Source organism: Cryptotermes secundus, unplaced genomic scaffold (genome assembly GCF_002891405.2).
Source record: "Cryptotermes secundus unplaced genomic scaffold, Csec_1.0 scaffold1813, whole genome shotgun sequence".
NCBI classification, from domain to species: domain Eukaryota; kingdom Metazoa; phylum Arthropoda; class Insecta; order Blattodea; family Kalotermitidae; genus Cryptotermes; species Cryptotermes secundus.
Genome location: NW_019724621.1, coordinates 135873 through 159984, shown reverse-complemented (window position 1 = coordinate 159984; position 24112 = coordinate 135873). Strand labels below are relative to the sequence as shown.

Here is a 24112-nt window from a genome sequence, read left to right as displayed (position 1 = left end):
TTTTGGGACGACATATCTGTGTGAACAAACTTTTTCCCAGATGAAGTACATCAATTCGAAATACAGGGCAAATTTATCTGATGAACATTTAAAGTCGCTACTTGTGATTAGCGTTTCAAAATGTGAACCTCAATTTAATCAGATTTTAAAAATGCAAAAAGAGTTCCATCATTCACAACTGTTTTATTATAATTTGTAATGAAAATATGAGCATTTGCTGCTACTGTCTGTCGTCATTAATATACGATAATTTATTCCTACGTACTTTGTATTTAGTTTATGAAATTCTGTGCTTTCAATAAAACTCGTATACCTAGAGTTATTAATTTCTCATTTTATCCGACCCGTTGAAAGTGCTGAATTACCTAATGTGGCCCACGTTTCGAAAAGTTTGGAGACCCCTGGTTTAGAGGGAACGCTCTGGACTTCTTTTCGTGAGGTGTCTGTTTCAGATCACGGGCGGCACACCGCCTGTCCTGAATAAAGTTCGTTTTCCTCAGTCCCCCCAGGCGAATGCTGGGATAGTACCTCGATTAGGCGACTACCGCTTCGTTTCCAGTCTCTCAGTTGACCCGTCATGCGACGATATGTAGTCTCGATACCGAAAGCGAAAAGAAATGAATGACATCAGTGATGCACCCACTTCAGAAGTTCGTGGGTGAGGACAGCATGCTGACGCTGGGGCAGTTAGAAGTATGAACATTAAGCCGTCTCAGTTGCGTGACGTGAATCGAATTTCAGATGAATCCGTTAAATAGTGCCCGTAATGTTAATGCATAATATACTAAACGTGGTCGAATGGTTTGCCCTCCTTCAAATTCGGGAGGACCAGGTTCAAATTCCTGCCCACGGACTTGAAATAGATCCTTCATGAAGAGTACATCTTCTGGGATATAACGCTATATAGTCCGTTGAAAGTCAACGGAAGTTTAGCAGGAATATATCGCCTCTATTTTCAGGGTCGAATTATAGGCCGAGCACCGTACCACCGTGAAAGCAGGTGGCAAGTAGGGCTCGACTTCTTTTTCGGCCCTGAAGATAGAGGCGATATATTCCTCAGAAAAGTCTGTTCACTTTAAACTGGCTCCACGGCGTTATGCCCCAGAAGATAATACTCTTCATAACGACCGCTATGGGACCCTCAAATCCTACGAGATCTTTCGTGGTTTTCCTCAGTTCCTCCAGGGAAATGGCGGGATAATACAGCAAATCCTCCCTAATCCGGATTAGTGAAGCAAAAGGTAGCCACAAAAGGCAAAAAGAACTTAGAATACAAATAAATAGAAATTTTAATGATATAAGTAAAAAAAGTAAAGCTGTCCCTGTACCAGGCCGTGAAGGCCCATAGGGTTGTGAGACGTTGAGGGTCCCACATTATCTAGACAATCGGCTCAAAGATGGCGGTAAGGTTGTCAGCCTTACGCGCCGACCGCTCTTTACTCCCCAGGAAAATTATTTAATTAATTCCTGGTACTCATTTCTGTTAGAAGCTGAGTAAACCCCAGGGCCTAGTGCGGCTGGAAGGATTAAAAACTATAAAAAGACTGTATTTATTCATCGATAAAAGACTCAGAAGTTGTACCTGTTTGAACGTAATAATACAGGTTTTTCGAGTTTTGTCTGAACAGACAAGTGACTCATCTGCCATCCTAAACGTCACGTGTATTTCTGAAATATGTGCTCTGCTGCGAACAACATTCTTTTCATGATTCAGTCCGCATTAACTACAACTATATTAGCGAGGATTTACTGTACCTCAAATTAGGACATGGCTTTTTCTGTCTACACCTTTTCGATTCGTTATTCACTAATAATTTGACGCTGTGTAATCTGAAATGTTGACCACATCATTAAATATATAGCAAGAATCGGGAAGGAGATGAAATGATGTGGTTGAATCTGGTGACGAACTGTAGTTTAATTCATTGTGTTTACCTTTTGCCCCGTTGCAGGGTAACAGTTACTGCAGACATTATTTCAAGAGCTAACTGTTTTGGCCAACCTGAAGGTCAGTTACTTACCGAGACCAGGAACAAAAATGTTGAAGAAGAGACAGATCCATGCGAGAGGAATAGGGAATACAGGAATAGCACCCCTCATCATGGACCCACTCTCCACCAGCGAGGAATCCAGCTTCGGTCTCGTGTCCACCTGCAATACAAAACCGATAATGTATAGAGAGAGTATGAAAAGGTAGAAGATAAGTTGTCCTGTGCTTCAATAATTAGACGCTGTAACTTGTAGGTGAGCGAAGATAAAGCTCCACACTTTCTTAACTCCGTTACTAAATGGAGATGGGTGGCCTGCTTCACGCCTCGGCCGCTTTGCCCCGGTGAATTTGGGTACGAGGCTGGCTGAGGACCAGAATCGTTGTGGACAAGAAGACAAAGAGAATGGTCTCTTGTTTCTCACTGGCTATCGAATTTATTTTGTGATCTTTCAACCCATTGATAAATCACTATACTGACTGACCATGTCGTGTCTAGACAGAATAATCTACAAGTTATATGCATTTGAAACAAAAAGGAGCCCCTGATATTTATATGAAATAAAAACACAAACATATGGTTTCTAAAGGAATTAGAATGAGCCAAATTTTTCACATGGTGAAGACCAAGAGAGAAAAGATTTATTTGAAATTCGTTAGCTATGTTTCACAAATACTAAAACTACCTCAAGTTTGAAATTATACAGAAAAGCAACTAATCCATCTGGCTGTTATTTGTGGGCGAGAAAACAAGGAAAATAGATTATGTGCTGTAGCTATGAAAGGTTTAAAACAAACCTCAAAATATACTCTCCTTTAATGCGACAGAAATATAATATATTTGACGACTACAAATTTAATATGCAGAAAGATTGGTGATGAGTATGAAGAAGCGGTTTCAACATGTCTGCAAGTTCTCAGAACAAATCAGGAACTGTTATAGAACAGAAGTATGTGAAGAGGACTTAAGTGAACTCTGCTGTCCACAGAAGTCAGCCCCTCACGTTTCATCATATTGTCTTGAAATTGTGACTCTACCTCTTAGACATTCGTACAGTAATGTTCCTACCGTATTCAAAATCATTATGGAGGATGGTTCATTCTCCGACTCGGATAAAATCAATATCATTTAAACAACATCTGAACATAGGTAAACCAGAAAGGTCCGCGCCATAGCTCAAGCGGTTAGTCGCTGGCTTCCCACCGCGGCGGCCCGGGTTCGATCCTGGGGTCTGGTCAAGTGGGATTTGTGGTGGACAAAGTGGCGCTGGGGCAGATTTTCTCCGAGTACTTCTGTTTCCCCTGCCAATATTCATTCCACCAATTGCTCCACAATCACCCTCACCTATCATCTGGGGCTGGTACAATAGGCCAGAAGTGGCCGCAGTACAAGGGACTTAGTCCCACCCTACTAGCATTACGTAAGCCAGAAAGTTAATGTTGTTAAGTTCCTGTGGCTAATTAATTAAGCACTATGCCTTGAAGACGTATGTGAGGGTGGAAGTATAGTTCCACCATTCTTGACCCTTGCACTAAATGGATATGAGTCACGTCCCGGTCGCTTTAACCCTCACGGGGAACAGCCCCCCATACCCGCTAAATAGAAGGCTGGGTGGGCCGCAGAACCGTTCTGGACGCTGATGAGCAGAGAAAGTCGGAAATCGAACCCCAGCCGTCCAGCCCGTCGCTATACCGACTGCACAAGTAGTTAGCGTCGAGTTAGGAGAGATCAATCATATGACACACTGACCTCAACGGCGGTGCTGGAGGACCGACTCTGCTTCTTGGACATCCGGCTTGTGGCATTGCTCCTTCTGCGCCCGCCATCGGCGGTCTCTGAATCCGCCTTCTTGCAGCAACTGCAGCATTTGCCGCCTTTCCTGCTGCAGGAGCAGATGAGCTTCCTCAGCCATGCGAATTTCCCTGCTGGTGGGAGCAGAGGCCCTGACCTCGATCCTTCTTCCACGGAGACCTTTGACCCCCCGATCATTCCTGCCTTGGAACCATCGAGAATCCCGACTTTGGAACCAGCAATTGACTTGCTGGGGAAACACTTGCGGCAATCCATTTTCTTGAGGCAGGTGGAGAACTTGTGACAGCAGGGACACAGCCGGGAGATTATGCCGGCTCTAGCAGACTGAGGCGTCGCCGGCAGCGGCGCCTCGACGCTGGCCGAAGTTGTCTCTGCGACCAACAACCTGTAATAACAACGCGTGAGATATTGTGTTCATGATTACACAAAGCGCATTAGCGTAGATGGCTACAGTGATGGATTGGCTGGCTCTCTTCCTGTAATTCATTTTAACAAAACAAACTTCCAAGGCGTAGCATGGAAGGACAGCGGTCCAATATTTGCGCGGCAGTTCAGGGTCTCACAAGTGAACACAATCTTCCTGTTAGCACAGCAGTGTAATGAGATCTACTTTCTGGCTATGGGGTTAAATATTCGATTAACTCTCGCTGTGTATTTTCACATATTCACAATCTAACTGTGTACTTTGAATTGGTAATATTAGTTTTATCGCCATATCTCTCTAACAAAACGTTGAAAAAACTTTTCGAGAACACATTAATCCCTCTCCTTAATATGGTTATGAGTCATGAAGTCATATGTACCGATTGCGCTCCTTTTCAGTGCTGATCTCTATGAATAAATTAGCAAATTGCTTCATACGTCACGCAATTACTGACGAATTTCTTTATAACGGTGTGGCAGCACCTCGCGGTCCGACATGCTAGTGTGCCGATGTAGAATGATAACTGTTTGGGACATAAAACGGGCCTGTGTTCTTACTGCATTGGCGTGAAGCGAGAAGTTCGATACACTTGTGCTCGTGTGGGAAGGCAGAGGGGTGCAGGGTATCAGACCATTAATAACATGCCATATTGCATTGAAAATGTTACCCGTCACGCAACAATGACTTCGTTTGGTTACCAGTGTGTAAAAGAGAATGGTAAAGCTATCCCTGTAACAGGCCCTTAAGGCCCATAGGGTTGTGAGACGTCGAGGCCCCCACATTTTGTCTAGACAATCGGCTCACAGATGGCGGTAAGATTGTCGGCGTTAAGCGCCGGCCGCACTTTACCCCCCAGGAATATTCCTGGCACTCGTTTCTGTTAGAGGTTGAGTCGGCCCAAGGGCCATAGTGCGGCTGGAAGAATTAGGTAAACTAAAAAAAAAAAAAGCTCATCGGGAATCGAACCCGCGACTTTCTGGCTTGTAGCATAGTGCCTCAACCAACTACGCTACAGCGTAGCCGATCAAGACAACAATGGAAATGAAATATTTCGGTTTTGCTTTACGGATAATGTGTGTGGTGGTATTTACCAATGCTGATAAGTGGCGATATTATTTAGGGTTGAGGAATCGGTCCTAAACTTTGTAAAAAGCTTGAAGCAAATGTTGAAAACTCACGGCTGAAATTAGATTGATGAACGCCATGTGTGTACAGAGGCGCAATAATGTCACATGAAGACAGAAAGACGAAGCCTGCCTACAACTTTCTGAGTTGCATTGAGGACGCCTGTGTCTGTAAGCGTATCCAAGCAAGAAACACGAGGAGAGACCAGCGGAAGCATGACACAATTGAACATTATAGGCCTGTATGTCCATAGCTTGACGTTGATATAGACTTGTCGCTGTAATGCGTGACTCCCCAGCTCCGGGTCGCTGCACTTCCTTTCGCCTTTGTGCAGATGTTCTTACCGCATTGTGGACATTAGTCGCTTTTCCGAGTAGTTCTTTGTGTTTCATTTCCTTTCCGTTTTTCTCTCTTTGTCTTATACGTCAATTGTGCTATTGAAGCAGACTTGAATTTTAAGGCACAGATTCCCACCGTGAACACAGTTTTGTATTGTGACATGTAGACCCATTGCCAGGCAACGACTCGATAAACATATTCCCATGACAACGAATATGCAGGCGACAACCGGATAACTTACGTTGCTATGTAACGCGCTGTAAATACAACAATAGAGGAAGAGATGTTTTCTGCACCCCGTTCTGCACTTTCCGTCTATGTTATTCATTTGATGCCAGAGACGAAGTTTCACGTCCATACGAAACTGCAAGAATAATTGTACTTTTCTATATTTTAATTCTTACGCGTTTGGACAGATGGAAAGACAGAAGTTCTGAACTAAATGGTAGCAAGCATTGCCCGGATATAATTCTGCCCTTAATTTTCACTTAAATCAAATTCTGATGTTACTATCGTTCCCAAATGATATAAATTCTTCATATTTTCACACTGATCTGAAGTTATAAAGATGCGCAAATGCCGGAACATCCTGTTGGGCATATTTAATCAGTTGTGGCATCGCCGGCGCCCATTTCGCATGTCCACGAGGTTACGAAGAAGAGAGTGAATAGTTTGGATTCACAGGATTGTGTGATGCGCACAGTAGCAGCAGGCGAAAACAAAAAGTGACAGGGAGAGAGAGAAAAAGCACTGAAGAGGGCAGCAGACAGTAAACAAGCGTGGAAAAGTATATCCTCATATTTCTGAAAGACTTAAACGAAGGGCAGATAAATTCATTAAAATTTTAGGAGTAAACCCATATTTTTAGACGCCACCCATAAAATTTGCACTAAAAGAACAGCTTAGTCGGAACAGAGATTAGGCTAAGGACTTGAAAATCGAGGTATCTTGATTCGATTCTAGGCAAAAGGAAGAGATTTTTCTCTTAGACCCATAGTCCAGCCCGGTTCTAGTTTCCACCCAGCCTCGTAGTCAGTGGGTACCGGGGACTGAATACCCGGAGGTAAAGCGGCTGGAACCTTATGCTGACCGCTGACCTCAATCCAATGTGGAGTAAATCGTGGATCTCTACGTCCACCCCCCAGTATTTCTTCGTGGCATAGCGATTAATTTATGGCAGGGACAAATTTACTTTTATTGAAATCCTGTACACTCAGTGCATTTCAGGCTTATCCTGATGAATTTATTACGACTGCACTCCGTGGCGTAGTTGGTCGAGGCGCTATGCTGCAAGCCGGAAAGTCGCGGGTTCGATTCCCGATGAAGTCATTGTATTTTTCAATCGATGTAATCCTTCCAGCCGCACTATGGCCGTGGGGTCGACTCAGCCTCTAACAGAAATGAGTACCAGGAATCTTCCTGGGGCGTAGGGCGGCCGGCGCGTCGCACTTTCCTTCTTGTCCCTCATTAGCCTTCATGGTGGGCTTAGACACAAGAGCAACGCTATACATTTTCCACTGCAGCCATAAAAACCGCAGAAATAGTGCAAAGTGTAAAGTTCCCAGATGTCTCTCCTGTCCGATCCCTGGTTGTGACCCTGTGTATCTGTCCGCTCGCGTGTGCACTATCAACACTTTCATCACGGTCACGAACTGGGTCGGTCCCAAGAAATTGATCCGCCAGCACTCTTTTGTTTCCAGATTGACCGCAGCTCAGCAACAGAAGCTGCTGGCTTGACGGCTAGGGCTCGATTCCCGGCAGTGGCAAGGAATTTTTCTCTCCTCAACAAATTCCAGCCCGGCCGTTGGGGCCCATCCCGGCTCCAATCCAATCGGTAGCAGGAGCACTTTCCCTGGGGGTAAAGTAGTATAAGCTTGTAGCTAACCACCAACCTTCATCTGGTGCCGAGGTCAACAGTGGTGGAGGTATACCTCCACTCCCCTCTATGTGTGCACAACTTTACGTTTTCTACGTAGCACCGGATAGGAAGAAGATCAATGAATGATTAGCGGAAAATATTCAAGACACGAGAGTGATCTGTACGAAGTTCCTAGAGTGACTGAGCAAAACCATGAAGACCATCAGGTTAGCCGGTGACTCAGCCGAGATTTGTTACCCCTCGTTTCACTGACACAATTCCAGAACGTCACGTCTACATCAGCCTGTTCCGTTCAAGTCTGTAAGTAACGCCATGGAGCTGAGCTCTTCCCGAGAAACCTCCAGTCACTCGGCTATTAACCGAATGTTCGTCACCGTGTTCACAAGAGCCCTCCTCTAGTCCCTGTTCTGAGTCACATCCAACCAAGTCCGAGGCCATGTGTAACATCTGTAAGCACTAACAACTAACCAATGAGGAGGCTACGGGACGCCTGCGCCTGCCCCTTTTGATGGTAAAGGTAGACTTATCCCTGTGCTTAACTAATTAAGCACCACGCCATGAGGACGTATGGGGGAGTGGATATATAGATACACCGTCCTTAACCTCGACACCAGGTGGAGATGAGTGGTCAGCTTCACACCCCGGCCGCTTTACTCCCTTGGAAGAATCCTTGGAACCTCTTAATCGTCCCTGAATTTTTGGATAGAATCTAAATTAAAAGCAGAAAGAAGTACTCCGCATGTGAATACTGTGACATGACGCCTGAAAGCCGGAATAGTTCAGCTAGAATAAACGTCCAATTCTAGGCAAACGGCTCGGTGAACAGGTTCCCCGGAAATGAACATGCACGCAACAATAGGAGAACTGCCGTTGTAACGGCAAGGTAAACACACCTCTATACCAATGGAGGCATTGTTAGGAAACTGGGTCTGTGGGTTCGTCCCGAGGCTATATAACGAGGATTCCAGGCGGGGTCGAATACCTCCACCTTGACCCTGCGAGTCATAGGAGGCGACGAAAGGGGAAGTCTCAAATCTGAGAGTAAAATATGGTCGCGAGTCCCAAGGGACTCGGCCCCGAGAAAGACTGCGCTGGCAAGGGCCAGCAGCAGGTACAAAAGACAGACCCGTCCTCTCGTCAGAGAGGGCGCCCCGCAAAAACAAGACCGTAACTGTCAAAAAGAGTAATAAGGGGCTCGACACCAAGATTTATTGACTGACGGACCGTCAGTCGCAATATGACTTTGACTGGAATACTAATGGCGGGAGTCTTGAGACGGCGGTCGCAGATGATTGAGGAGAGACTGCAACGAGTTAGTTGAGCTACAAGAGGGCAGATGTGAAAAGACTTCATCTGTGCTGCAGTTACAGTGATAATGATATAATTACTGTGTTGAAATCCGTTACCAGGATACGGCTAGAGAAGTCTGAGAACCCTACTGTGTGTGTAACGGTGAACTGTAAAGTGTGTAGATCAGTGATAGGGCTGTAACACTTGTAGTTACGAATTGTGAGTGTATAAGCGCAGTAAACCCAATTATCCAAAACAAACCCAATCTAATGGTCACTCTAAGTCAAAACAATGCCAGAAGAGCTTAAGTACGGCTTATGGAGCCATCTGTGTTTTAATATATACACCCCGAAATCTAAAGAGATCTGTAAAAATATTTATAAGCGATTTGAAAAGTAAATTTGTAAGCAAATATTCTGGCTCCCCTCCTTGGAGGAAATCCGGGCTCTGGTCGCTATTTGGTAAAAATGCTGACAGTTCCCATGGAGAATTCCCTTAAATTGTCAACGGTTATTGTACCAGTAGCGCGGAATGGCAGAGAGATCGTTAACGAAGTTTACCGCCAGGCGTGAGGTCGTTGAAAGTAGTGCGATCAATAATCGTAAGAAATGAGCATGAAGTTAGGAAATTACCACCGCCAAGTTATTGCGAGACACGAACCCCGATATTTTAATCTCTACATCGTTATTTGAACCGTATTTGGAACTCTTATAGTGCTGATAATTATTACTGGATCAAAGTGGTCCAAGGTTATAATGAAAAGATTGCGCGCTCATAGCAAGTCACGGAGTCAGGTTCCGTGCTGTCCGAAATGACACGTCGTTATTAAGAAACGGTAAACGTTACGGCGAAATTTGTGAGTGGGCTTAAATAATTGGTGGAATTTTGGCGCTTTTCATGAAAATGTACTATCTAGCCAGTGGGTTAATAAAATTCCTCCGCCATATTTAAGCCTCTTACGCCATTTCAAACAGGTTGTCCAACCGCCATTTTAAATTCCTACATGTTCTTGCGTATGTGCATGCATACGAATATTAGGTTCATGTGCTTCGAGTTTAGTTCCTCAGTAAAATCATATCTAGTAGTACATTCGTGACATTCTTTGTGGTTATTCGCCATGCTGGATCCGATTCAGCTGGCATGGATTTTCCTTTCAAAATTCATATTCACTCTCACACTCACTCATGGAGCTGAGCCCTTCTTAAGATGCCGCCAATTGTGCAGCTACTGAAGAACTTCCCAGCATTTTATGGAACCCGAAGGTTCTTTGCCGTATTCACAAGAGCCCTCCACTGGCCAATATTCTGAGCCAGATCAATCGAATCCATACCATCCTATCTCTCTAAGATCCATTCTAATATTGTTCACCCACCTACGCCTTGGTCTTCCGAGTAGTCTCTTTCCTTCTGACTTCTCCCACCAATATCCTATATGCATTCCTCTTCTCACCCATTCGTTCTATATTCCCTGCCCACTTCATCCTCCTTGTGTATTAAGTTTTAAAAAATTATTTTGTGTGGGCATGAAGGAACTTTTTTAGTTTTTATGCCTGAATAGAATAAATATTTTATTAAGAATAAATTAATGCGGAAATCCATACTGATTTTCATTCACGATAATTTCGCGAGTGCAAAATCAAACTTTGGTTGAAGAACACTAAAACTTGTAGAAGAAGATAGAAATTTTGAAAATTCCAGTTCTACGATAATGTAGTAATAACCCCAGAATTCGTTGATCCATCGAGGTGCCAAATTGGAAGATGATACTTAGATTCAGCAGATTTGGTGTACAAAATTTAAAAATTCTAATTCGAATAATTTGAAAAACTTAAATCTGTCCCCGTTCTTGCTCCCAGTACCACAGCACTTAGACTTACGGGTGCAGTTGCGTTACGGCTGTACAATTCTTTACTCGGGATTATATGGAAGTTCGTGGCTAGCTTCACGCCCCTGCCGCTTTACCCCCGTGAAATAACTCCCGGTATAAATAGTATAAGAGGCTGCGTGGGCCATGTGGAAGCTGCGTAGAAGAGGAAAGCTTTTGTCTCTCCGGAAATTGAAACTCCGGCTCTGTAAAACAGTATTAAGCGTACATTCCTTCTCTCTTGCTGTCTGAGCCTTTACCTAGAGACTTTCTAAAGCCCTGTCTGAAAGATGGGTTGCGTGAGCGGCGGGATCTTAAAGACTGTCGCTTGTCGTTAACCTCGCGTTCCCGTGATCACAGCGTCTCCACAAATGAGCCATAGTCTTATCACCTTCATAGCTGCAGTTTAGAAAATGTCTTCTCTAGTCTTAGAACGCCATAGCCATGGCAATATAACCGTTACCCCTGTAGTGGAAGAAGCGACACTAATATTGTCTGTCTACCGTAAGGGTGAAAACTGAGGGCATGTGGACCACATCTGGCACGTGACATTTCTCCCTGGCCTTCGGAGTTATTGCTGTAACATTACTTTTAACTCATATCAATATTTTCTTTAAGGAGGGGCCTCATAACTTTTACTCTTCGCCAAATATAATTAGAAAGATCCAGCCAAGGAAAATAAAATTGGCAGGACATGTAGCACGAATGAGTGAGAATAGGAATGCATGTAGGATATTGATTTGAAAACCAGAAAGAAATAGAACACTAGAAGAGCAGGAGACAATATTAAAATGGATTTTAGAGATATAGATTGGGGTGGTATGGCCTGGTCGATCCGTCTCAAGATAGGGACCAGTTGAGGGCTGTTGTGAACAAGGTAATGAACCTTCGGATTACATAAAATTCTGGGAAGTGGCGTCTTCTCAAGAGGGGCTCAGCTCCATGAAGTTAGTTTAGTGATCAGTGTATTCTTAAATTTCTCAGACACTGCAGTAATGTACAGGTATAACAACATGGCTCAAACATAAATAAGATATGAGGGTGTGGATTGGATTCATCTGGCTCAGGATAGTAACAATGGCGGGCTTTTGTGGACGTGACAATAAACCTTCGGGTAGCATAAAATCAACCCCTGTATTACTTGATGCTTATTCTTGCACTGTAAAATCGACTCTGTTCTATTCTATTTAAATATAATTGTCCATCTATAGTCTACTCTATCCCCCACAAAAAGAACATGACCCAAAAATGTGGCCAATTGCCCCTGGAGAAAGTTTATTATTGTACAATTATGAAATATATTGTGACATGTTTTCTTGATACGGGTTTGTAGTTTGGCCAGTAATTAGAGCAAAGCAAAAGGTTCGTTGTCTCTGCCTGACAGCCCAACAGTAATTACCGCGGACGGTGCGTCTTTTCTTTTCCACAGACATACTGACTGACTGACTGTCTGACTGGCTGACTAACTGAAGACCAAGATAGAGGACAGATATTTACAGAGGCATCTTCAAAAGACGTGACGTGGGTGAGACTAGGAGCGCTTTTGTTGTCACGGTAATGAATTTTCTGTATGTTTAACGTAATTAAATTTACTTGATGATATGATTAATCATCAGCTGTCCATAAAAGGTCATTTACCGTGAACTTGGCTTGTAATTACCTTTGTATGAATATATTAATTGCAGAAATGTTATAGCGTCAAATGTTAAATGGAAATATTGCTATCAATTGTTGAGCTGGAAACAAAGTTAGGGAAGCAACGAAGCCTGTTATTTAATGCGCCGCCATTTTCTTGAAGGAGAAGTCTCCGTCATGGTATATATCCCCTCTCCCCGCCGATATTTCAACGGATGACTTCTGAATGCGAAATGTATACTCATTATATACGAGGTAGAGTCGACATAATGAAACTTGAGGCCGGAAGTGCTTTGCGGCAGCGACTCTGCCACCTAGTGTCCGTTATTAACAATTACTTAGTTACAGTATATAGCTATTTTGTTAGCTGCAAGGAGTTATGATTGATGGCCGGGTTTATAGTATGAACTTCCTAGGTGACAGTGATAGTAAAACAAGTTAATGCAGGGCCCTGATATTCTTTTATGGTAATGAAACTTTAACATATGCAGCTTTTGCTATGGTAATTTGTTAGTAGAATATAACGCGACATGGCAGTCGTGCGAATTCTTATATTTCACTTTCGGTGTAAAGGCGATAATTAATGAACCACTGGAGTAATACGGGTCACGCGGTAGCGTAGTTGGTTGAGGCTACAAGTCGGAAGGTCTCGGGTTCGATTTCCGACGAGGTGATTGAATTTTTCAGTTTACCTAATCCTTCCAGCCGCACTATAGCCCTGGTGTCGACTCAGCCTCTAACAAAAATGAGTACCAGGAATTTTTCTGGGGCGGTAAAGAGCGGCCGGCGCATAAGCCTGAAAAATTTACCGCCATCTATGAGCCGACTGTCTAGAAGATGTGGGAGCCTCGACCTCTCGCACCCCTATGGAACTTCACGGTCTATTACAGGATAGCTTTACCTTTTTTACATGTCAGCGGCTACATATATGGAGAAGATGCGCTATTGTGAGGTTCTGTGTGGCGAACTTGGCGTAGTCGAAATCTAAATTAGTGGATATTAGGTACAGAAATAGATCATTGCATTGTTTATATATTCACTTACTGTTATCGCCAGCTGCATCACACAGAATGAACGATTTCAAGGGAAGTACCTGCCATAGTTTCTTCTAATGCGTCTTGTTTCAATTTAATGCGCTTCTATTCGAAATCAGACCTCTGTGAGTATGGTTTAGAACAACTTATTCTTCTGTATTTATTCAAACTGTGCCCAGTTCTATTAAAACGCCAAATAAAAGTAATTTGTTATATATCATGCCATGAAGTTTCAGGCTATAAAATTGTAACAAGGAAGTCTACACAGATATTTAAAGTTTTTTTTTTTTGTAAATATCAGAGCTTCTTTCGATGTATGAAAGTTAAATATGGAAAAAAATTATATATAAGAGACCAAATTATCGACCTTACCCGTTGCAATATGCCTGTCAATTTGGTCCCTGAAATATAAGAAAGAATTCAGACATGTGATTGTAGTGATGATTTAGAAAATTACGATATTTTGCACATGATGAAAATAGAGCTAGATACTGGAGACAGACTACAACTGTGCACCGTTAAATAAATCTCATATAGAAGGCTTTGGAATGTCACAATATTCGCAACGAAAACATTGAAAAAAAAGAACAGAAAAAAAAGGGAGCCTAAAATTTTCATTATGGCGTCTTTTAATCTGTTCGCATAAATAAAGACAACCGTTACTGAATGGATTTTAATTAAATACGACATGGGGGGAGTTTCATTAAAACTTGTGAACACTTCCCAGTTTTGGTTAAGGAGAGTAATACATTTTACATGAAGACCAGTGTGCTTTTCTGCGCAGAACTGAACCGTAATATCTCACTGAGAAGTGTTAAAAGGAAAATTAAATAAGGTAAATTTTCCCCTGCCATAAGTAATTAAGTACCCTGCCATGCAGATGTGCGGCAGAGCGGATGTAGAGAGAAATAAGACACATTTTACGAGTAAAGTAAAAAAAAAAGTAAAGCTATCCCTGTACCAGGCCGTGAAGCTCCATAGAGATGTGAGACGCTGAGGGTCCCACATTATCTAGACGATCGGTTCAAAGATGGCAGTAAGATTGTCAGCCTTACGCGCCGGCCGCGCTTTACTCCCCAGGAAAAAATAAACTTGTGTCTAATTCTTGCACTTTTCGAGATAATGGAAACCAGAACTGAACTGCCGTGCTAGGACTGTTACGTCATGCTCACATGTCCTAACTCGTGAGCCTTCTCACTGCTGTGATGTGAAGATACTGGCGTGTAATCTGATGGATAGGTACCAAAGTTTCAGAGGAATCTGATGTTTCCATCTTCAGTGGTAGAAAATGCTCTAAAGATGCGGGTAGTTTCATACCAAATTACACGGCGTCTCATGCCAGAATACAGTAATTTTAATATCCTAACGTGTTCTGAAACAAATCCGAAATTCTTCTACCTACAGGAGAAAATGTTGATATCTTAAGTTGTGAAGATTATAAATTTTCTACTAACGGTCTATGTATTTACACCTCTTAGACGCATGAAGACCCGAACTTTGTTATGTAACAGTGGTAATTATACGTACCACATACTGTAGCACCCAGGAGCTCATTATATTGACCATTGAATATGTTTATCGCCTTCGTATGATAACTTCGCGCAAACAATTCACGCTGTATTCTACTCCCCTTGGACTTGTATGGTCGAGTTTTGCTTGCAGTACTCACCCTGGAACGGAGTCTTGCGGCTGGAGCTGCTGTGTGTTGGGGCTGAGCGACTCCAGGTCGGGGTCACCCTTAATGACAGCCTCACTGATCGCCACATCGTCCGCGGTGGCTTTCTTCTTGGGATGCGGAGAACTCGCTGCCCTCACGGTGGCCACCGAGTCCGCGGACCTCACGGACTCCATGGACACCGCGACAGCTGCAGAGGGTTTGTCAGACGCTGCCGACGTGCTGCTACCTGCACTGGAAGACTTTGTTGGCGCCGCAGTCTCTGGTTCGCTCGAGGGTTTGGCCAGCTCGAGTGATGGGGCTGTAGTGCTGGACACAAGCGTGCTGGAAGTATCGGGAGTGGCGGTTGTGGTGCTTGTAGTGGCTTGTTCGCCCGGACTGGTCACGGCCGGGGCGACGGACGCGGCTGGAGCTGAAGCCATAGTCAGATTTACGCCGACACGTTTTTCCAGGGACGTTTCTGAATCTGCAGAGCCCTTGGAGGGCTCCACTTCAGACTTGGCATTGTTATTCGGGACTTCGGAATCTGGTTTCGAAGAAGAATCTGTGGCTGTCATCATGTTCTCTGTGGCAGATGTGGATTCTGTCTTGGCCGGCCCTGAAGAGGATGACGCGTCGGTTTTACTCTTATTTGCCGCGGGTTTCGAGCTGAGTTTCCTCACTTCAGCCCCTGTTGGCTTTCCTTTGCTGCCTGGTGGAAGCGGTGGCTTCCCTGCCAACGGCTTCAAGTTGCTGTTCTTGCGTAAGATGGGTTGTTGCTTGTTAACAGTCGGGGACGGGCTTTTCTTCTGGGGAGCTACTTTGCTGTTCTTTCTAGCCGGCGATGGTTCGCGGGAAGGCGCAGGCGATTTGCGCCCCCTCGCTGCAGGCGGCCGGGGGATGCGCGAGGGTGATGGATGCGCATCTTTCTCCCCCGCCGCTGGATGTTTCGTTATCGAGTCATCCCGCTGCCTTTTCACGCTTGTCTTCCTTACAGTCTTGGGGGAGGCTGGTTTGCTTTTTGGCGGCAAGTTACTCTTGACATGTGACACGGACGCACGTCGCTTCTGTGTTATAAGACGCTTGCTGGAAGGAGAGGGGTCACGTGACACTGGTTGTGACCGCGGTATCCGGGACTTCCCTTGAGGAAGGAGATTCTTGCTTTCGCCGGGCAATGGAACGCGGATAGACCTCGCGGATCCGGGCAACTGAGGCTCCTGATCATTGAGAATTACAAACGATGCTTTTTTCTGACGACGCGTGGGCGAGGTGAACTTGTAGGGTGTGGGCGCCGGTGGTGGACTCGGTGTTGGCGGCGGTAGTGGCGGCAGAACTGTGAAGGCGTTCGGCGTCGCACGTCCGGTGCTAGTTTCATCTTGTCTCTGGCGCCGTGGCCGATCATAGTCGAAGTATCCGTAGTCGAAGTCGTCCAAGGAGAGTTGTTGGCGGGATCGGACTGGAGTCCCCGGAGGCTGCATTGCTGGTCAGCGCATGTTGCCTGGCGCGCCGCGGGTTTGATGGCGAGTGAGCGAGCAGACAGGTGCTCCTGTCGTGTGGTCAGCTGCCTGGAACTGGGGAAAGCACGACACGGCGCGGGCCCTCTCTAATTGCGATCACAATTATAGTTCCAACATGTGCAGCCAACTGCATACGTCCTAGGGAGGGGTACCCAACACCGATCAGAGAGACCATTGATTCGCGAATTGTGGTTCGCGAAATTATTTAGATGATTTGTCGAAAGGAATTGCTAAATGGCATTTCGTGTCTGTACCAATATTATTTTAAACCGGATCTTATAGACAGTTAAATTTATTAGTGCCTCTGGGAAATATCTAAATAGACACGATAATATCATAAAATCTATTTAAAAATAAAGAATTTGCCAGTAGTTACTATAGCGTTCTGACGATGGTGTATAACACACAGAGATACTGGGTTTTCCGACTTTGTCCATCATCCGGATTCTAAATATCTAAGAAAAAACACAATGTTTCTGAAACTGGATCTGTTTCCGTCCTCAGGTGAGGGAAGACACCTACTCTGTTGGGTCTTAGAAAGAGCTAGCCTCGATCACTGGACCAGTTACTTATTTAGACAGTCGCTATATCAACTAAGCCATTGTTAACAATGTTTTTGACCGAAGATCTCAACGGAAGAAACCACGTGTGACAGATGGGCATAGAAGTGACGCTAATATAAGACGCCTCTTAAATTAATATGGTGTAAACATTTACATAAAATGAAGAAGTCTCAAAATCGGCTAGGAAACTATCAGCATTTCAAGGACTTTCGGTACCATGGCTTTAATCAGTCAGCTCCTATTTTTTGCTTTTCTACTTTTTTTTTTATTCGATATCACTTCGTGTTCCCTGTTGATGGGTTCGAATTCTGTCCGCGTAATCTGGATTTCCTGTCTCATTTTTCGTGGTGTTATTCAAACCTCATCGACGTTATTGACATTTTGGGGTTCGGCGACCAAGGTCATATACCCGGCAACGCAAGGACAGGGATCTTATTCTCTTCGGCGCCGCGTCCAGACCAGACCTGAAATCGCTGTCCTACGCAGTTGTTGCCTGACAGCTCACCTCAATGTAGTGCCGGGACAGGGACAATTTTACCTTTTTTCATCTAGAAGAAATTTATACGGGATAGGGGTTCAAAATATTCATAAACTAATAAACTAATTCATGAACTAATCCTATGTACAATATATACAAGGTCTCTGTCAGTCCAGGTTCAGTACAGCAGATTATGCCCTATCTTCAGTAGTTTTCGCTATAGCGGCAGTCTCTAGTCACTTGAACGGTCGTATGCCTGACCCACACCAAATCTAAGCTGTATTAGGTCCGAATTTCTCCAGGCGTCATCATTTAGAAGAGTTCCCCGTTCTCAGTCGGCAACTTCTCCGACATTATTGTAACGCGTGGAGCCTAGTCGCTCTGCTACAGGCGGATGACGCATGTTTGCTTCTATACTGATTACATGAGTGGACTGATTATGCAGCTTGCCTTCACATCTGGATTACAGTTTACTACTACGAGCTGAATGATTGTATAATGCGTACAGTCGTTTTTTTCTGGGCTGGCTTAATCTTTCCGGGCAGCTAACCGGAAAATTTGAATTGCACGGTCTTCGCGTCACGTTGCCCAGATGATACCCTTCAGATTTAGAGCGAATCCCCTTATTTCATTCAAACAGTAATAAGAACGTTCTGTATGCATCGCCGCCGTGTAGTCTGGCAGAAGGTTACCGACCTTTCGGCAAACATCTAACAGACCGAAGCGAACGCTCTACTTGCAACTTGCGTCATAAAGATTGTTTACATTTCTACCCCGAATGTGGAGCCCATGGTTCCTCTGAAACACCTGTAAACTACAGCCCAGACCGAGCGCTCTATTTGCTGTTTGATCCAAGATGATTACTTCCTTGACTTACTCTTCGACCCCCAAAATTGATGCAGTACCTTCCTCCGAAACGTCGGTTAACTAACAGATCAGAGCAAGCGCTATATTCGCTGCTTACTTCGTCGTTGTTGCTTGTTTTATTCTTCCCCTCTGAAGATGGAGGCAGTACGTTCCTTCTAAACGTCGGTAAACTTGTACCAGACGAGGGTGGGCTCTTTGCACGCTGCTTGTTTCTCGCTGGGAGCCTGCTTGGCTTACTTGTCGGCCATGAAGAAGGAGGAAATAAGATACTCTAAAAGTCGACAGACTGCTACAAAACTGCACGGTGTGACAACCCATGAGTAGCAGTCTTCAGTCGCCATGATTACCTCAAACCCTGTGAATTCTCAGACCGTGTTATTTCTTGGATTTCCAGCAGCTGGGTTTTGAACTATGGATATGCAGTAACTAATTCAATGTAACAGAGCCCTTAACGGGAAGCTAACAGGGGCTCAAGTAGCCAAGAATTTCGTGTCTCTTAGGAACCCTAAGATGCATTAATATATGTTCCAAAATTATGCAACTGGGCCCTATACTGAACCAGATGAACCAACTCGACACCCTCACACCCTGTATAAGGTAAAGAGGCAAAGCTGTCCCCTGTAACAGGCCGTGGAGGCCCATAGGGCTGTGAGACCTCGAGGTTGCCACATTTCCTAGACAGTTGGCTCACACAAGGAGGTGAGGTTGTCAGCCTTACGCGCCGTCGCCCTTTACCCGCAGGAAGATTCCTGGTGCTCATTTCTGTTAGANCACAAGGAGGTGAGGTTGTCAGCCTTACGCGCCGTCGCCCTTTACCTCCAAGGAAGATTCCTGGTACTCATTCCTGTTAGAGGCTGAGTCGTCCCCAGGGCCATAGTGCGGCTGGAAGGATTAGGTCAATTGAAAAAAACAGTTACCTCAGCGGGAATCGAACCCAACTACGTTCCGGCTTGTAGCATAGTTTCTCAACCAACAACGCTACCGCGTGGCCCCTCCTCACTCCCTAACCGTTTTAGTATTGCACTTATATACAACTCTAGCTACTTTAAATCGAGGTTTTTGTGACTAAAATTGTTTGCGCATTTCTTATCTCTCTCATCCTTTCTAAATGTCCTTCCAATCACATTCTTCTTAATTGCCAGAAGGAAGGAGGCCACTGGGAAGACCAAAGACAGTAGTCAAATGGATCTTAGAGAGATAGGATGGGGTCGTATGGACTGGACTTATCTGGCTCAGGATAGAGACCAGTGGAGGGCTCTTGTGAACACGGTAATGAACCTTCTTGTTCTATAAAATTCTGGGAATTTTTTGAGTAGCTGCACAACTGGCGGCTTCTCAAGCAGGGCTCAGCTCAATGAGTGATGATAATGATTATTAATTAACATAATATTTCTGGCTTAGGAAATTATTTGCTTTCAAATTGCCGTGTTCTGCTGAAAGTGGAACTCCCTGTCACTAAGATATGTGTTAGAAGCATACATACATACAATTTATTTTTCCTTGGCACTACAGCCCCAGTGGGCCTAGGCCTACCTCCATGAACTCCGTTCACTTCGGTTTTTCTAGATCTTACACATACGGTAGGACTCCTTGGGCGGGTGATCAGCTCGTCGCAAGGCCTCTACCTGTACACAAACACAGAAAAACGCACACAAACATCCATGCCCTGAGTAGGATTCGAACCCACGATCCCGGTTTCCAAGCGAGCGAAGACAGTGCATGCCTTAGACCGCTCGGCTACCGTGACCGGCATACATACAAATACATTGAAATATTCATAAATGCTAACAAACATGCTTTTCATGCTTATATATATATATATATATATGTGTGTGTGTGTGTGTGTGTACGTTCATATCAAAAGTCTTTAGTAGCTTGAAATGTTGTTTCCCTTATCGCAGAGAAACTAATTAAATCATATTATAATATATCTTCATTAATTTCAATTTAGATATCTCGTCATTAACAAATCCTAATGAAAACAGAACAACGAAATGGTATTTCTGTTAACCATGACTGTTTCCTTCCAGATCCTTTCCAATTCATTCGACGCAACATAGTCTAGACGCTGTCAGGTTCGTGAAATATTCCATGAAAGAGACACGAAAACACTTGTAGCTCACGAGCGATGTCAGAAATCAGGCAACCACGAAATCCGGGAACGGAAGTTCTCGTTTCCCTTCGTTACTGCGTGCTACTGCACTCAAAGTATCCCCACATACCCATTGTTCCTACTCGGTCGGCGTAAGAAACTTTCCCCAGGAACCATGCTGACGGTGCCAGCCAGTCTGCAATTCCGTGCCGATCCTTTCGATCGCTTTTGCAAATATTAATCTGAAGGAAGCGCGACTCCGCGATTACTGAAAACTTAACTAACTAAATACGTAACTAAGTTCATGGAACCGAATTCTTCTTGAGAAACTACGAGTCACTCAGCCACTCACAAATTTCCCTACATTTTATGGAAACCGAAGGTTAAACATCAAGTCCACAGAAGCCCTCTACTGGTCCTTAGCCTGAGCCAGACCAACACAGTACATATCAACTCATCCTCTATCTCTCTAAGATCCATTTTAGAAAGAAAAATGACTAACAAAATTATGTTCAAGCTATGTTGGTACGTTTTTAATAATCGTCCTTGATTTGTGGCTTTATATTCGAACATAGATGACCCGCGATTGGTTGGTGTACATTGTATGCCGATCACAGAGGCCGCGCGGACTAAAGTATGAGACCTACTCGAACGCTGGAATCTTATGTTCGAATCCCACTCGAAGCATGATTCCCTGTGTGTGTTTATTTTATGTTTATGTTCTCCTGTATGTAGGTAGCGGCCTTGCGACGGGCTGATCCCCCTTCCAAGGAGACCTAGCGACTGAGAAAATCGGCCAAGATCCACAAGGACTGTAGAACCATAGATGGATAGTTGGATTTGGTATATTTCCTTATTTTTTATGTTTTTATTTTTGTATGGAAAGAACATGGATTTCGGGAGCTGAGGAGAATATTTGAGCCTAAGCGAGAGGAAGCAAAGGATGAGGGATACAATTCATACTTTTCAACAAATATTAGAGCGAGCAAAGCAAGGAGGAAAAGATGAAAATGGCACGTAACATCCATGGGAGTAATCAAAACTGGATACAAAATTCTGGTCGGAAATTCTGACTGGAAGATACCTTTTTGAAGTCGGGACTAGTTGGTTCCTGCACTTTGCACATCGTCAGATATTCTAAAGGATCCGAAAGAAATGAATGTTTGGGAAACCGAATCTATTTCCGAAAATTTCCGAAAATACCTGACGATGGACATAGTAAAAAGAAAAAAGCAAACCAAGTGTTATACAGTACACCATCGTCAGAACCCTTTAGAATCTACGTTTTGGAAGATATAGAGGTAAAGTTGTTCCTGTGCTAAACTAATTAAGCACTACACAATGAAGACGTATGGGGGAGTGGATGTATAGATCCACATTTTCTTGACCTCGGCACTAGTTGGAGTTAAGTGGTCAGCTTCACGCCCTGGTCGCTTTCTCCCCGGGGAAAGAGACCCCGGTACCCATTTGATAGGAGGTTGGGTGACCCCAGAATCGGTCTGGACAACGTGGACAACAGAAAATTCTTGACCATACCGGGACTCGAACTCCGACCCTGTTGGTAGTCCAGCGCGTAGCCAGTCGCTATTATTAATGGGAGTATAATTTAAAAAAATATATCTTAAAGGAATACATTTGGAAACTGTTGACTGGATTCATCTTGCTCATTTTGGGCACATGTGGCGGGTCGTTGAGAACACTGCGAGGAAATTCCATTTTGCATTAAATGCGAAGAACCTCTTGAATCGGTAAACGACTGTAAGCTTTTCAAGAAGAAGTCTCTTCCATAAAGTGCCATTTGTCAAGTGTTACAGCTCAATGACGCCGCAAATTTCGTTCAAATTCCTGAAGCGATCTGGACTCTAATTTTCATCTTGGAATTTCAAAAAATTTTAAAGAGTGTCGATTCGGCCCATGTTGCCACGGTGCCAGCGTTTGGAAAACAGAACAAATTTTTATACTGCATGTAGTATTTGAAGTGTTGTCTTGCAGATTCGTGTTGTGTGTGAGGCGACACGGAACATTACCTAGGTATAAAACAACTAGAAAATATTCCCAAACAGAAACATTATCTAGTGTAGGGATTAACAGCAGATTTTCTGAAAGCTAATGTAAATTGCACTAATACCTGATGATGACCGAAAGGCCTAAACATTTATTAAAACTACATTGTACTCTGTATCTATACAAATAATTATATTGGCGGAGAGCAAAAGTAATAAATAAAATTGTATATATTGTTTTTAATCAATTTAAATTAACAAGAAATTCGTATTCCGTTGCAAATATTCGACTAAATATTGATCTAAAAAGATGTCCTGATTCCAATGTCATTAAAAGAAAATACTGGTTCTTTTTTAACTTTCTAACATAAATGTAATCTATATATGGCGTGATATATTGATATACATACATGAACGACTGACGTCACTTCCTTGGTTCCCACAGTAGTAATTATGCTTGGAATTTTACATTCAGCACAGAGTCAAGTTGTCACATCACACCAACACATCTCAGAATCAAGTGCAGTGTCTCGCTACCAGAATAGACCGGAAGAGAGTTTCTTAAACTCGGCTAAATTTGAAGCGATCCACTTGTAAGAAAGACAACACACCCCCTTCTCTCGGTGTCGGATTTCTTCTTATGTACATTCAGCCTGAAGATGAACTCACACAAGCAGCTGGGAAGGTCTGTAACTTGGTAAAGAATACGTTCTGTTGCACACCCGCTCACAGTGCACGGTTTTGGATCCGGTACGTAGTTTGTCATTTTTCTATATTCACATGAAGTACATTTATCTCTCACAGTGGGCTAAACTTGAATATGTCTACTTTTGATGAAACCAAACATTCACTTCCTTCAACATCCTCATCAACCTCATGACAGGGAAAGATTCCTATGTACAATGCAAAAGTAAGTTATCTATAGTATCTATGGCCCTATAGCTCTTGTCGACCTTAGCCGCTTTTTCAGTTTCTTGTTCTATACATGGTAGGACTCCTTGCTTGGGGGATCAGCCCATCGCAAGGCCGCTACCTACCCACACAGCAACACAAATACAGAATAAAAGCAACAAACATACATGCCTCGAGTGGGATTCGAACCCACGATCGAGTGTTCGAGCAGGCGAAAGGGGTTCATGCCTTGATCGGCTAAAGCAAATGATACCACCACGAAAAACAGTTAGTTTCGGTACATTTAGACTAGAGAAGACAACGATTTCTAACGGAGACATTTGTCTGTTCCCTTTTAAATTTTTAAATTACGACATTCAGCTGAATTATCTTTAATATCGTGATTTTTCTATCCCCCGGAAGGTTGCGGGTTCGATTCACGATAAGGCGATAAAATTCCTCAATGCCTTCCAGCTGTAATATGGCCCTGGGGTCGACTCAGCCTCTAAAAGAAATGAGTACCAGGAATCTTCCTGCGGGGTAAAGGGCGGCCGTCGCTTAAGGCTCACAACCTCACCGCCATCTATGAGTCGATTGTCTAGAAAATGTGGGGAGCCTCGGCGTCTCATAATCCTATGAGCCTCCACGACCTGTTACG

At 43.9% G+C, this 24112-nt stretch overlaps 1 protein-coding gene across 1 annotated transcript in view; it reads right to left on the bottom strand.

Moving 5' to 3' along the window:
• The window catches only part of LOC111862607 (protein stum), a 27066-nt gene that overhangs the window by 2682 nt on the left and 272 nt on the right, over window positions 1–24112 (bottom strand). The window contains exons 2-5 of the mRNA XM_023848128.2: window positions 22974–23456; window positions 15059–16614; window positions 3738–4185; window positions 2022–2151 (exon numbers count right to left, since the gene is read on the bottom strand). Of these exons, the coding sequence (XP_023703896.1) occupies window positions 2022–2151; window positions 3738–4185; window positions 15059–16521 (2041 nt within the window). The 5' untranslated portion in view covers window positions 16522–16614; window positions 22974–23456. The remainder of the gene's footprint in view (window positions 1–2021; window positions 2152–3737; window positions 4186–15058; window positions 16615–22973; window positions 23457–24112) is intronic.